Source organism: Pinus tabuliformis, chromosome X (assembly GCF_031772625.1).
Source record: "Pinus tabuliformis cultivar Carrire ecotype Pingquan chromosome X, CPIR1, whole genome shotgun sequence".
Lineage (NCBI taxonomy): Eukaryota > Viridiplantae > Streptophyta > Pinopsida > Pinales > Pinaceae > Pinus > Pinus tabuliformis.
In genome coordinates, this window is record NC_142308.1 from 163,187,270 (window position 1) to 163,203,849 (window position 16,580).

The window sequence follows — 16,580 nt, forward strand, 5'->3', positions numbered from 1 at the left end:
AACTGCAGCTGCTTATCATTGCCATTTTATATAGATATTTAAATAATGATTGACAAAGGGTGGCCTCTCTGAGGCCTACTGGAACAGAGAAAGAAACAGGGCACCACAGCTCTCATTTTCGAGTCTAACCATATATCTTCTTTCTGTTTGATTAGTATTTGCCTCTGTGATCTGAAGGTAGTGGAACAAAGGAGTAAACAATCTGGCATTCGTCTCACTTTGTAGTCTAATTTTCCTTTTATTCCTGTGTCAACATTATTTTGCTGTGATTTTACAATTTTGGAAAACCAGGTTAAGTTCAAACATCCATTAAAATCTTTCTTGAATAGCCATAGTTATTTGCAGAAGAAATTGAGAAAATTAGAGTCATGATTTATTTTTGAGCTAATTGTGGCGGTGTTGTTTTTAGCCGTCCCTTCTCATGCTCATTCTTATTTGCAGGAAGAAATTTGGTTTATGATTAACCTTGAGTTAATTGTTGGCATGCTGTTTTCGCCTGCCATGCAAGATAATGAAGCTAATGAAATTGTGGGGGCAGAAAGGTTTTCAAAACATGAAGGGTGAAAACATGATTCTCAAACATAGTCGTTTTGCATTCCTATCAAGCTCTAAAGGGGACAAATCACACCTTGTTTTTCTCCCTGACTTTTAAAGATGCTTTATATTGTTGAAAATGGTGTAAGCTTCACTTCTGGCCATGAATGACCTTAAAAACTAATGATTGTTGTATTACTAGTATTGGGTAAGGCCAACCATGGACATGTAGGCTCATACCCCTCTTGGGGAAAGCACCGCATGCTTAATATGTGTAAAAATACACCACTTTCATTTGTACTTAATCATCATGTGATATCTCTCATTCTTAATAATGTGTTTTCGATTTTGCCCAAGGGCACTAAGTGTTGTGCTCTCTTCTGCTTGGGTTTACTTCTCTCTTTAGCACACTCCTTCTAGTTCTCATGGCTGTTTTTCTCTTTCTCATAGAGATGCACTCTCCTTTTTTAAGTTCAAATATTCATTAAAATCTTTCTTGTATGTTCATAGTTATTTGCATAAGAAATTGAGAATATTTGAATCATGATCAATTTTTGAGTTAATCATGGCAGTGCTGTTTTCAACTGTCCCTTCTCATGCTTGTCTTTATGTGCAGGAAGAAATTAGGTTTATGATTAACACTGAGTTGATTGTGGGCATGCTGTTTTTTCCTGCCATGCAAGATAATGAGGCTATTGAGATTGTGGGTGCAGAAAGGTTTTCAAAATATGAAGGGTAAAAACATGATTCTCAAACATACTCTTTTTGTATTTCTTTCAAGCTCTAGAGGGTTACAAATCACACCTAGTTTTTCTCATTGACTTTTATAAGATGCTTTATATTGTTGAAAATGGTCTTAGCTTCACTTTTGGCCACCATTGACCATATAGCTTGTAATCATTACTGTATTTCTACTTTTCGCTAAGACCAACCATGTATATGCAGGTTCCTACCCCTCCATGGGAAAGCAACCTACTTTCAAGATGTGTGGAAATGCACACCTTCCATTTGTAATTGATCATCATGTGATATCTTTTGTTGATCAAGTGTTTTAACTTTTGTTTAAGGGCAACTATCAAGTGTTGTGCTCTCTTGTGGTTGGGTGTATTTCTCTTTAGCTCACTCTTTCTCTTGGCTATTTTTATCTCTCCTAGGGATGCACACTCATTGGCTCATCTATTTTCAAATATAGCATTGGCCTGGTCTTGGTATTTTTTCTCTTATTGCATAATTAGCGTTTGGTGGTGATTCTATTTGATTCTCTCTTGTGAATCTCAACATCATACCATAGTAGGTGTGAATATCACTTAATTCATCAGTTAATCTAAAGGAGTTTTTTGCTGATTGCATAAATTTAGGCCTCTTTGCGATTGTGGAACAAGGGTTTTTTGGATCCTTCTTTTTATCTAGTGTTTCCTAGGGTTCAAACCTGATCATCTCTTTTATTAAGGTTTCTTAACGTTTTCATGGGGTTTAAACTCTCCTTCAAGGCCAACATCTCTTTCTAGGATTTTATAGGGTTTAGACTCCTCTACAATGCCAATGCTCTCTTCATCCCTTTGTTATGTAGCAAAAGTTGGCATGTTGCAAATTATTTCCAAAAAACATCGATACCTCTCTTTCTCTTGGGCCTTTTTACCATAAAATCTAGCAGGCATACCCTACAAGACAAGAGCTAGACAAAGTGCTTACAATGGGATAGAGGCCCAATATCACCTCAGCCAAAACCCTCTACTCTTTACGAAATTTCACGAATGGAAGGAGTCCTAGTAGGAAGGAGATCACTTAGAATAGATATGTAAGGTATAGGGCATGAAGTGATCAAGATAGAGTTCATTCGAAAAAGAGGCTCAATAAAGGTACAAGGCTTCAAAGAAGCAAATCGCTCTCTAAGAAAAGCCCTAGAAAAGAAAGGCACAAGACCAAGGGTTTTGAGATTTTCGATGGTGTTAGGTATCACAAGGTCAAGGCCCGAGAGAAAAGGCTTCTTATGATTTACTTCAACGAGTACTAACCTCATACAACCTTCAAGGAAGTCCTCAAGTTGAGGGACAAGAAACTAGTGTTTCCCTCTTGGTTCAACCTCTAGGGCAAGAGACTTTATGGATGGAACTCGAGTGGATGCCCACCAAACTTGCAACATAGGTAGCCTAGATCCTAAGCTTGATGTTTAGGCTCTCGAATTCCCAAAAAGTCTCTTCCCTACAATTTCACTGCAAGCCCTAGATTTTCGCCCTAGCCTTAAAATCACTGAATTTTAAGAGGAAAAATTATGGATGAAAAGTAGAGATGACCCCCAAGGACTTGGATTAGTGCCTTGTCCTTTGGGCATACGGAGTCTTAGGATGTTCAAGATGAGCTACACTGTCCCTAAGGAGGCTCGAAATTGATGCCCTAGGTACCAATTTCAACCATTTACCTACTTCAAGAGATAATGGAGTTTCATGAAGAATTCATAGATATTCAATCACTAGGAACATTCATTACATGTGATACATTGGATAACATATGCAATACTCTACTAGATAGCTTTCCAAAATCAATCTTCAACAATTAGGGCATAGATTTAGCATATTCTAGAGCAACAATTCCATACATTAAACAAATTCAAGAGAAAAATTTCTTCAACATTAGGCACTTACAAGATGACATGCAATATATCCATCCAAGATCTAAGAAATAACTCCAAAGAAGAAATACAAATTAGCTCCAAATGCATTCCAAAAGATTCTCTAATAGCCAAAGAAGCAAGTGTGAGTTCTTTTCAAGAGATCCAATCCAAGCGTGATGATGATCAATATAAATGAAGTGATGTTCTATTTATATGTGTCTAACTAGGTCGATTTATCACTACAAGCCCCTTAAGATTATAAAAATGGGCAAGATACATCCCTTGGTCACAATCCGACCAAGTAGGCTTACAAAATTATGAATTAGCCATCCAAATGCAAGCCAACGTGATGATGATATGCTGATGTAGGGTCGTTGGAAGGAAACGTTGAGTCCTCTTTGTGCCAAAGTGTTTGAGAGCGCTCCATAAATCTTGAACAAGGGGATGACTCCTTAATCGCCATGTAAATCATCATGTGAACCCTAATTTGTGTTTGGGGCACAACTATTCTCATGGGTCTCCTGGTGATAAAATAGCTTGCAATGCTCCAATGTTGAGGGCTTTGATGATGGTGCTTGCGCTCCCATTGTTGATTTCTGGTAGCATCAGATGTGCTTTAAGTCTCAAATTTTGCAGGGAGGTTTAGACACATGTATTCCACAATACCCATAAATCGTTTTCGAAAATTCCACCCAGAGACAATTTTATTAAAATAATTAATTATTTTTAATGAGTGCCTAAGTCTAAACTTAGGAAATTAAAATAATTAAAGGATGTTAATCTAATTGTGGGTGAAACTTCTAGAAGAAGACGAGGATCAAGTCAATATGATCTGAGCCATTAATTAGAATCTAATCTGGGCTGTTTACTGCTCAACAGGAGGATTATAAGGACTTTGATGGGCATTTGGAAAACACACTGGGCAGATACTCAGTTACCTGAGTAAAATCGATTTCCTCACTGGTCGAAGTTCGGCAAGAGGAAATCGATTCAAAGGGAGAGTTGCAGGTGAGGAGGAGAGAGGGTATCCGTAGCAGTCGAGATGCAGGAGCAGAAGACGCAGAGCAGAGAAGAGACAATGCAGAAGCCGTGACGTGGAGGAACAACGCAAAAACTGAGATGCTGGGACTGCACAATCCCTACGCAGAACCTAACACAGTGAGTGACAGAGGGGGCAACATGTCCTCTCCCAGATTAGAATCTCGGCAAGGAGTGTGAGAAGTTGTTTGTAAAATTCTCACAGAAATATCTTTTCTATTTTGCTAGTTGCATCTTGTACATGAGATTTTCGCTGAAGATTAATAAAGAAACCCTCATCTGCTGCACCAGTTTTCCCGCATTGGGTTTTTCGGGGACAATTGTGCAAAAATAACTATCATTGTGATTATCCTTGTGCTAGTATTTTTCTTGGCATTTACTTTCCACAATATTTTAATTGTGAAGGTTGCAGTAGAATTTATTTCGATATTTGCCGTAGAAACACTGTGAATAACTTATTTCTGAATTAATAAGTAGAAGAAATAATATCAGTCATTGTAGTTGGATTTCTATTTTGAAATTTTTACATGGTATTAGAGGATAGATAAGTGCAAACCAGAAGAGCCAAGCGTTGGAGAGAAGAAGGGAGTTTGAAATTACTGTATAGGCAGAAAATTGAAACTCCAGAGGAATTGCGCAGTATAGTTCTGGAGGGGCAAGTTTTTCATAAGAAAATCCCTCTCTGAGTGAGTCGACAGAGAGGAAGATTTCCAGGTTGAAATTGCCAGTGACAGAGGAAGTAGCGCAAAAGCTTCAACGCACAACAGTGTTAAGGTAAAGACGCTGTCTCTTCTGCAGTTGTTACTGGGGCAAAAAAAGAGTCAGAGATTGATAGGAAAATAACACTAAAAAGGATGGAAAATCAAGATGTCTCCAGATTATCTTCTATATTTTTTTTGAATCAGTGACCGGAGAATCCACAGTATGAACATTTTTATACCAACGTATAAAAATGTTCATACTTTGGATTCTCCGGTCACTGATTCAAAAGATACAAACCACAGATCTCTTAAATCCAATATCTTCTATATTAGAAGAAGAATTCACATGTTTGTCAAGTTCAGCATCAACAAATGTTTGGTACTTTGATAGTGGGGCTTCAGCTCATATGACTGGAGTACGTGAATGTTTCTCGAGCTATCAAGAAGAACAAATGGACTTCCAAATTAATATGGGAAACATAACGAAGTGTACTCCAGTAGGGAGAGACACCATAGCATTTCAGACGGAAGCAGGAACCAACATTCGAGTCACTAATGTTCTGCAGGTTACTGTGTTAGGAATGAATTTGATTTCAGTGTCCCAGTTACAAGACAAGGGGTACGATGTATACTTCATTGGAAGGAAAGTATATGTCAAACATCCAAGCTGGAGGAAGAAGAGATAAATTGGAGCTCAAAGCAACAAACTGTATAGATTGCAAATCGAGTCTCCAATGGCACTGATAGGCAACAATCTTAATGGTGATGAGGAATTGATTGAGTTATGGCATAGGTGAATGGGACACTTACACCACGGAGCACTGAGCATGCTCAGAGAGACTGTGATAGGAGTTCCAGTTCTTAGTATTGAGCATGATGATATATGCAGAGGATGCGTACTAGGGAAGTATGCTAAAGCAACTTTTTCCAGGAGTAAAAACAGAGCGGAAGGCGTATTGGGATTGATACACTCAGATATCTGTGGTCCAATGTCCACAAGAGCTCTTAGTGGTGGTGAATACTTTGTCACCTTTATTGATGATCACTCCAGAAAAACCTGGATCTATTTCTTAAAGACCAAGGATGAGGTCTTCGATCGGTTCAGAGAGTTTAAGGCTCTCGTTGAGAACATGACAGGGAAAAAGATAAAGGTATTGCGTTCAGATAATGGTGGAGAATATACAGACAAAGACTTCACAGATTTCTGCGCAAAGGAGGGCATCAAAAGAGAATGGACAACTCCCTATAATCTGGAGTAGAATGGAGTTGCAGAGCGCAAGAATAGAACTATTGTTGGAGCGACAAAGGCTATGTTGTATGATCAGGATCTGCCTAAGTTCTTATGGGCAGAAGCTTGCAACATGGCGGTGTATATCTAGAATAGAACTCCTCACAAAGCATTGGGGAAGAAAACGCCCAAAGGAGTCTTCACAGGGAAGAAGCCGGAAGTCAGTCATCTTAGGATATTTGGAAGCGTGGCATATTGTCACATTCCAGACGAGAAGCGCAGTAAACTAGATCAGACTGCAGAAAAGGGGTACCTCGTAGGATATAGCGAGACCTCAAAGGCATACAAAATCTACATTCGTAGCAGTAGGAAGATTGTAGTGAGATAGGATGCGAAGTTCATGGAGGATAGCGCTTTCAGGAAATCTGGAGAGATGCGAGCAGAAGGTCAGTCAGTAGATGTTCCATGAGTCTAGCAGCAGCAGGGGCAACAATGAGGATAGGCAAGAGGACAAACACTTGGATCGAGTACAGTGACTAGTACCAGTATTTTCTCAGAGGAAGGAAATCCAGATAGTTCTCAACAAATGGAACGATAAGATCAGGAGGAGGAGTTGATTGAGCCTCCCACCACCAATGGTAGAAACAACATGGAAGTACGACAAACATTGAGGGACACAGAGGAGTTTGTTTGAGCTCCTAGAACTGAGAAGAGGCAACGTAGACAACCTGACAGGTACCGGGCCTTGGTAGCACAGGTTGAAGAACCCTCTAACTTTCAGGAAGCAGTTCAACACCAAGTTTGGGTGGATACCATGGTAGAAGAGCATAGTTCTATCATGACGAATGATGTCTACGAAGTAGTGCATAGACCAGAGGATAGATCAGCTGTAGGATCAAGGTGGATCTACAAGATCAAGTATGCTGCAGATGGCAGTATAAAGAAGTACAAGGCTAGGTTCATAGCAAAGGGGCACCCACAGAAAGAAGTAATAGACTATGAAGAGACGTTCGCCCCAGTAGCCCGATATACCTCTATCAGATCCGTTATATCCCTGGCAGCTCAAATGGGATGGGAGATTCACTAGATGGATGTCAAGACAACATTCTTGAATGGGGTGATAGAAGAAGAGGTGTATATAGAACAATAAGAAGACTTTGAAACTCATGAAAAGAGAACTCATGTATGCAGATTAAAGAAAGCCTTGTATGGGCTCAAGTAGGCACCCGGAGCATGGTATGGTCGGATTGATAGTTACTTGCAGTAGTAAGGATTCATCAAGAGTGAGGTTGATCCTAATCTCTACTATTTAATGGTAGAGAATGAGCCACTTATTCTAGTATTATATGTGGATGACTTATTTTTAATAGGGTCATCTAGGCTCATACAGGACTGCAAGAAGAATCTCGAAGCAGAATTCAACATGAAGGATATGGGGTTGATGCGTTATTTTCTAGGATTGGAATTTTGGCAGAAGAATGGGGAGATCTTCCTTGGGGAAGGAAGATATGCTACAATTCTGAAGAGATTCAGAATGCAGGATTGTAGACCCATGGCTACACCCATGATCACTAACTAGAAGAAAATGGATGCATCAGGAGACAAGGAGGTGGACCCCACCTTGTATAGACAACTCTTTGGGTTGCTCATGTATCTGGTGAACACTAGGCTAGACATTTGCTTCGCTATCAACACCCTTAGTCAATTCATGGTGGAACTGAAAAGGGTGCGTTGGGTTTCAGCTAGGCACATTCTTAGGTATGTGCGTGGAACAATCGGATATGGGTTGAAATACTCCTGAGGAGATGACGTCAGATTGGATGGATTCACAGATGCAGATTGGGCAGGTAGTTCAGTAGACCGGAAAAGTACCTTTGGGTACTGCTTTAGTGTTGGATCAGGAATGTGTTGAAGAAAGTGTAACTAGGTTCGGTCTTCATAATGACATGATGTTTGTATTTGATGTAATAAAACGAAATAAATTATTTTTGTAATCTTGCTACATGGGTTTCATGAGCAAGAAGTGTCACTAGGTGAAAGACTTCTTCTTGATGTCTTTAGGATTTATTTATATGTCAGAGTCATATCATGTGTATAGAAACTCTTCATGAGTTTATGTAAATATGTACAAGTCTTCAAAGTTGTCTAACAACCCTTCAAGACCAAGATCAATGCCTCAAAACAGGCCTATCAAAGTCCGCAAGAAAAATGATAAGGAGATGTTCATGTTTGCTCCAAATAAATGAATTAAATGTATAAATACATGTCATGTCGGCTTGAAGCATAGACACGTCAGTTCATAAGGTAATGTCAGCTTGCATATATGGGATGACCACTATAAATACCCATAATGTGTCAACGCAATCATTCAAGAAAAGATCCATATACCTTTGAAATCTTCGCATGAGGGAGCCGCAGTCAAGGAGTAAGGGAGACACAGTTAAGGAACAAGAAGCCACAGTCAGATCGACAGTAAGGTGGATTAGGTCTAAGGGTTCAGCTGTCTCCTCGGATGGGTTTAAGGAGGAGCAGAACTAAGGCCTATCCATTCTCGGCATACTTATAGTCTGAAGGTGGTATCCTCGCATGGAGAGAGCATCAAAGTCTAGGCATGTCACTATCTCATTCTTGGCATATCTATCTTGGATAGAAGGATCAAGACAAGCTTTGGATGAGGACGCTGACATCACAATGGTCTCAAGGATGGTATTCCTATAGTAGACACCATACAGTCTCGATATAGAGGGATCATACATCACAGTGAGACTCTGTAATATTCCTAATTAGCCATGGCTAATTGGGATATTCGATTTTGCTCAATTTTTGCCTTCTATAGTTATTTATAAATAAAAAAGTGAGAAAAGGGGACATAATTCACTTCTAGAATAAAAGTCACTTCCTAGTAAGCACAACGTTGTGACTTAAAGGGGAGCCATGGGGGCCAAAGGGGGATGCAGAGATGGAGCCCATGCAGACACTTGGAGGGACTGCGCAAAAGGAAAGAAACACGTGGCAAGAGGGGAATCACATTGGAGGAGGTGAGTCTTGGGATTGAGAGAGGCAAAGGCTATAAAGGAGAGAGAAGCCCCCTCATTTTGATCATTGAGTTATGTGCATTTGAGCTAGTCACTTCGACTTAGAGCACGCTGGCTATTTAGCTAGTCCGTAGCACTGTTTAGAGGATTGAGTGTCTCCGTTCGGAGATCTCACCCTTAGCCACGGGGGACTTCGAGTGCCTACTCGGGCAAGGTATTTCCATCAACATTTTGGTAGTAGTTCCATCAGCATTTTTGGCAAGAGGATTGAGCATCTTGGAGGACTGCGTAGCACTGGGAGGGATGACGCAGTTCTTTCTGGCAGGAGTTCTGGCTTGAGGGTTTGTAGTAGGATTTGTGCTGGGAGATTGAGCAGGGGATCAACCCTTGCATATTGGAGGGATTTGGCAGAGGTTGCAGGCAGATTTCTGGAGGGTTTCATTTACTGGCAGCGTAGAGCCTTGAGAGACTGCGTAGAACCCCAAGGGGGTGATTTTCTGGGGGTCGGCCATTCCAAGAAAGCTTCTGGGTTTCTTGAGTAGAATCCGATTCTAGAGTTTCAACCTTTTCTGAGGAGGGGAACAACCCCAAATCCTCATTCGATTTCCAGCAGCAGCAGCAGCACGATAGTTTTCCAGCAGCTGGGACGCAGATCAGTGTGAGGCCATTCCTTTGCTATTCTGAGTGTATTTCTTCACTTGCCTTGTGCAAGTTGAGGTGCCATCTTTCTGATCACCTCCTGTACTCATTCTATTGCTCAGTATAATAAAATGGCTTAGCATTTCTTGAGTATTTGTTTATGTTTCATGTATACATTGTTGTTTGCTGCACTATTGCTATTTCATCTCTGTGAGTTTTCCGGCTATTATACCACTTCTACGTTTTTCTGGTTGGGGTTTGCTGGTATTTGAGAAATATTCCAGGAAAGGGATATTACAGACTCGGATCTATATCCCACTGTCTCAACATAAGAAGCAATATTATAGTCTATAAGGAGAGGCAGTACTAAAGCTCCAGCAAGCTGATAACGAAGGAATAATATAGTCTCGGCATTATAACTATAATAAGGACTATTTGATGAAGAGCAGAAACGAGGATCACTGTCTCAGTGATGATGAAGATATAAGGCACAATCATCATGATGAAGACTTCAATGAAGACCTCGTTGACATAATGTGATGACTGGTGCATCAATGAAAGCATAGAGATCACAATGAAGATCTCAATGGATCTCATTGATATGGTGAAGAAGCAACAATGAAGATCTCAGGGATGCTATAGTGATGGCTTCAATGGTGCAACAATGAGGATGATCTCAGCAGTGATAGAAAGGAGGATTGATATCTTGGTCTTGGAGAGGCAGGATGTGTCAAGGGTCATGGTCTTTGTATTCATCAATGGAATCTTTATAAGAAGAATTTACGCATGGGTTTCCTCTTCAAGAGGGAGAGGTTTTGGCCCTGGTAGAAAGCCAAAATATTTGTGTTCTTTTCTCTTTTGTTTTTGAGAGCAGTTTAATGAAGCTAACACATACACACTAATAATGAAATAAAGATCAAGCTAATATTCATTGTATAAGAACTTCACAAATTGTTATCATGTATCGAAGAATCAACTTAATTATGTTAGCCCTAGATTCTTCAACAAAATGATCTCTTGGTGCAACAGGAAACAAAAGTCGGTAGCTCTGAGATCAACAGAAGCTGAATGTATGGCAGCAAGCACAACTACGTGTGAAGCTATATGGCTTAGAAAATTGTTTGTGAGTTTGTTCAGAAAAAGGATAGAAGCGACCAGAATTTACTGTGATAATGTAATATTCCTTTCCTGGAATATTTCTCAAATATCAGCAAACCCCAACTTGAAAAACGTACAAGTGGTATAATAGCCGGAAAACTCACAGAAACGAAATAACGATAGTGCAACAAACAACAATGTATACATGAAACGTAAACAAATACTCAAGAAATGCAGCAAGAAATGCTAAGCCATTTTATTATATTGAGCAATAGAATGAGTACAACAGGTGATCAGAAAGATGGCACCTCGACTTGCACAAGGCAAGTGAAGAAATACACTCAGAATAGCAAAGGAATGGCTTCACACTGATCTGCGTCCCAGCTGCTGGAAAACTGCCGTGCTACTGCTGCTGCTGGAAATTGAATGAGGATTTGGGGTTGTTCCCCTCCTCAAAAAAGGCTAAAACTCTGGAATCGAACTCTACTCAAGAAACCCAGAAAAACCCAGAAAGCTTTCTTGGAATGGCCGACCCCCCTAAAATCACCCCCTTGGGGTTCTGCGCAGTCTCTTAAGGCCATGCGCTGCCACTAAATGAAACCCTCCAGAAATCTGCCTGAAACCTCTGCCAAATCCCTCCAATATGCAAGGGCTGATCCCTTGCTCAATCTCCCAGCACAAATCCTACTGCAAACCCTCAAGCCAGAACTCTTGCCAGAAAGAACTGCATCATCCCTCCCAGTGCTGCGCAGTCCTCCAAGATGCTCAATCCTCCCGTCAGAAATGCTGATGGAATTACTACCAAAATGCTGATGGAAATACCTTGCCCGAGTAGGCACTTGAAGTCCCCCGAGGCTAAGGGTGAGATCTCCGAACGGAGACGCTCAATGCACTAAACAGTGCTGCAGACTAGCTGAACAGCCAGTGTGCTCTAAGTCGAAGTGACTAGCTCAAATGCACATAACTGAATGATCAAAATGAGGGGGCTTCTCTCTCCTTTATAGCCTTTGCCTCTCTCAATCCCAAGGCTCACCTCCTCCAACGTGATTCCCCTCTTGCCACGTGTTTCTTTCCTCTGTGCAGTCTCTCCAAGTGTCTGCGTGGGCTTCATCTCTGCATCCCCCTTTGGCTGCCTTGGCTCCCCTTTAAGTCACAACATTGTGCTACTAGGAAGTGACTTTTATTATAGAAGTGAGTTATGTCCCCTTTTCTCACTTTTTTATTTATAAATAACTATAGAAGGCAAAAATTGAGCAAAATCGAATATTCCAATTAGCCATGGCTAATTAGGAATATTACAGATAATCAAAGTTGTATCAAACTCTCTGAGAATCTAGTATTTCATGATCGGTCGAAACATATTGATATCAGATGTCACTTTATCAAAGATCATGTTCAGCATGGGGCAGTACAACTGCTGTATGGCCCCACAGGGGATCAGGTAGCAGACGTACTCACAAAGGCTCTAGGAAGAGCTAAGTTCATTCAGTTTAGAGAGCAGATGGGTATGTTAGAGAATTCGTTTTAGTAGCAGAAACAAGTGATTTCTTAGTTACAGTGACAATAAATGAGAGGGAGTTGCAGTACATATGCAGTGTTGGCAGTGGTAGGGTCAGCAACAGTACAGATGCAACATTTGCGCAATAGTTGGTGGGCAGTGATGTCAGACATCAACAATGCAGAGGGAGATGTTACAAAACAGGGTGATGCTTCGGCAGGTTGCATTGCTAGAGCACATTCCTCGCTAAGAGGGAGTGTTGATTTTTGGTAGCATCAGATGTGCTCTAAGTCTCAAATTTTGCAGGGAGGCTTAGACACATGTATTCCACAATACCCAGAAATCGTTTTGGTAAATTCCACCTGGAGACAGTTTTATTAAAATAATTAATTATTTTTAATGAGTGCCTAAGTCTAAACTTAGGAAATTAAATTAATTAAAGGGTATTAATCTAATTGTGGGTGAAACTTCTAGAAGAAGACAAGGATCAAGTCAATATGATTTGAGCCATTGATTAGAATCTAATTTGGGCTGTTGAATAGTCAACTAGAGGATTGTTAAAATTGGAAACTAGGGCCAAACTCCATATGGGTCATCTTATTAATGGAAGCTGATATTTTTTTTGGATCCCTCTCATCGAGAGCTGTAGGATTGATCTAAAGATCATCTGATTCCGATAAGTATTCATGGAGATATGAATTTATTTGTGTTATGTGACAATTTGTTAAGGTTGGCTAGCAACCAAATAAACCCCACTTGTGCTCAACGTTTTAGTATAAATAGAGGTGGCCTTCAAGTCATTTCAACACACTTGGGATCTCTTCCTCTCTACTTGTATTTGGGTTTTAGTAGGAGGAGAGATCCTAAGGGATAACGCTGCCCTAATCTAGAGGGCAGAAGCCGGAACTGCCAGGAACAACCGGAACTGTCGGAACAGCTGGGAAAGTTGATGCAAAGGGTAGAAGCTGAAACTACCGGAACTGTCGGGAAAGCTGATGCGGAGGGCAGAAGCCAGAACTGTCGGAACAGCAGGGAAAGCTGACGTAGAGGGCAGAAGCCAGAACTGCCGGGAAGCTGACACGGAGGGCAGAAGCCGGAATTGCTGGGGCAACCGGAACAGTCGGGAAAGGTGATGCAAAGGGCAGAAACCGAAATTGCTGGGAACAACCGGAATTGCCGAGAAAGCTGACGTAGAGGGCAAAAGCCAGAACTGCCAGGAATAGCCGGAACTGCCAGGAATAACCGGAACTGCTGGAGTGTTTATCCGCGGTTTCAGCTGGAGCATCTGTCTCCGAAGGAGAGCTGCATGCAAGGGACAATCATGTATTGGTACAACTAGCATGCAAGTGACAACAAGCATGTTAAGGACAACAAGCATGCTAGGGACAACAAGCATGCTACGAGCAACAAGCAATCAAGGGATAATAAGCAAGTAAGGTGCAGCGAGTACATAGGTCAGTATTGCAAAATGGTGCAGTAATGGCACATAATGAATTACAGTGATCGGTACATTCATGATTAATGAAGCATGATGAGATGCAGCATGATGCAGCATGGTGAGGTGCAGCATGATGACGAAATGCAACACAAGATAGGTGAATGAGTCACCTTGGAGAATTAGTTGAAGTAGCATGTCTTCAACTGATCTCATGTATCATCTTCTTAGAGATGATCTATGCTCTTATCTAGATAAGTCAAAGTGTTGACTTCTGTTGTAAAAGTACTATATCTCTCTCTCTCTGTTGAACTATTGAAGAACATATAAGAAGAATCGATCAAGGGTTTCCCCACATTGGGGTTTGTCCCTGGCTAGCACCACATCTTGTGTCCTCTTGTCTTGAGCTAACTGTGAAAATTGAAATAAATTGCTCTAGCATAGAACATACCTAAACTAACAAGGACTATAAGGACTTCGATGGGCATTTGGAAAACACACCAGTTAGATACTTAGTTACCAGAGTAAAATCGATTTCCTCACTGGTCGAAGTTCGACAACAAGAAATCGATTCAGAGGGAGGGTTGCAGATGAGGAGGAGAGAGGGTATCAACATAAGTCAAGAGGCAGGAGCAGAAGAAGTAGAGCAAAGGAGACAACGCAAAAGCTATGACGCAGAGGGAGAACGTAGAAACTAAGACACTGGGACTGCACAGTCCCTACGCAGAAGCTGACGCAGTGAGTGACATAGGGGGCAGTATGTCCTCTCCTAGATTAGAATCTCACCAAAGGAGTGTGAGAAAGTTGTCTATACAATTCTCATAGAGATATCTTTTCTATTCTGCTAGTTGCATCTTGTACATGAGATTTTTGCTGAAGATTAATAAAGAAACCCTCATCTGTTGCACTGGTTTTCACGCATTGGGTTTTTGGGGGACAATTGTCCAAAAATAACCGCCATTGTGTTTATCCTTGCGCTAGTATTTTTATTGGCATTTACTTTCCACAATATTTTAGTTGTGAAGATTGCAGTAGAATTTATTTCAATATTTGCCGTAGAAACGCTGTGAGTAACTTATTTATGAGTTAATAAAAAGAAGAAATAATATTATTCATTGCAGTTGGATTTCTATTTTGAATTTTTCACACCCATGTCTCAAGGGGTGAGACAAACCTCCTTTGGGCCTTGGATCAATTGCCACACCATGTGGTAAATGCTAAGCTAGCTGGGGTACACTGGTCCAAGTGCAACATCTCATGAATAATGTGGGGCAATGAGTAGACTGATGAGGGTGCTGAAGGTGTCCATGGTGTGAAATGATGATTTGCACATGATGGGAGTTCCATTGCTCTCAACACTTCACTTGGGGTGGCAATATGGTCCTTTGGTGAAACGACCTGCCAATTACATATAATGTCCAGTACTGCATCCTCACCATAAGGTACAATAATTCATTAGTGCATCTAAGTGAACCAAGCTTGTTAATCAAGGGCACATTGAGACTTCATATTGGGCTTCCCTTCCAAATTTTGGGCTTTAATCTTGTAATAGTGTTACCTCTCTAGGTAGGAGTGGCTAACAAATAACCCTATTAGGTGTTCTCAGTGTGAAAATTTGAGAATCCCCCAATCACTACTGCAACAAACTGATATTACTTCTCCTACTTCTTAATCTATGCAAGTTATTTACTATGTTACACTGTAAATATCGAAGTAAATATGACTGCAACCTTCACTAATAAAATTATATGCAGAAACAAGAACTGAGCAAGAAGAAATAACACACACAAGTGACACCATTGTTTTTGGACAAATGTCCTTGGAAAAACCCAATGCAGGAAAACCGGTTCAACAGCTGAGGGTTTGTATTATTATGCAGCAGTTTTTGAATACAATCTTTGGATTCCTTACTGGCTATCCGATACAGAGGATCTGACTGACAGAGAATTAGTGAGAAATACCTCACACTATCACTGGAGATCTGACATTGATCTAACCACTGAATGGCTAGCCCTGCACTGCCTCTCTGCAACGTTTGCGCAATCACTATGCTGCTCTGCGTCACAACTGATGGTGACTGCGTCACTCCTTATGGCTAATCGATTTGATGGCTGGATGCTCAATCCTTTGGCCTTTCGGTCTCACACCCCGACTCCTGACACTGGATCTAATCTGCTCCTCAGCAAAATTGCGAATCTCTTCTTAGGCTTTGCGTTGCCTTAACGTGGCTCTACGCTGCCCATTGTGGCTCTGCGCCACCTCTTCTGGATCTATCTCTGCCTCCTCTGCAATGTATCCTTGGATCAGGAAACTCTCCAACCAGAAAACTATCCCTGCCCCTCACTACAAGAAATCTCCTCGATGATTTCTCCGGCAATTGTTACGGTGCTCTCCTGAGAAAATTGATCTCTGATCTCTCACTTGATGTGCTTTCCAAATGCCCCTCAAGGCTCTTCTTATAATCTTCTCGTTGAGTAAGGAATGACCCAAGTTATATTCTAATTAATGGCTCAAATCATTTTGTCTTGATCCTTGTCTTCTTCTAGAAATTACACCCCTTGTTTAATTAATACCCTTTAATTTCCTAAGTTTAGGCTTAGGCATACATTAAAAATAATTAATTATTTTAATAAAACCTTCTCCTTGTGGAATTTCCCAAAACGATTTGTGGGTATTTTGGAATATATGTCTCCTAACCTCCCTGCAAATTTTGAGGCTTAGAGCACATCTGATGCTACCAGAAATCAACACTCCCTCTTAGCT

The 16,580-nt window shown here is 40.8% G+C and overlaps 1 protein-coding gene across 1 annotated transcript in view; it reads left to right on the forward strand.

Annotated features, from left to right (window-relative positions):
* LOC149138963 (poly(ADP-ribose) glycohydrolase 1-like) overlaps positions 1–16,580 on the forward strand; it is a 437,544-nt gene that overhangs the window by 174,421 nt on the left and 246,543 nt on the right. Inside the window, exon 6 of the mRNA XM_089446458.1 lies at positions 1,151–1,269. Within this exon, the coding sequence (XP_089302584.1) occupies positions 1,151–1,269 (119 nt within the window). The remainder of the gene's footprint in view (positions 1–1,150; positions 1,270–16,580) is intronic.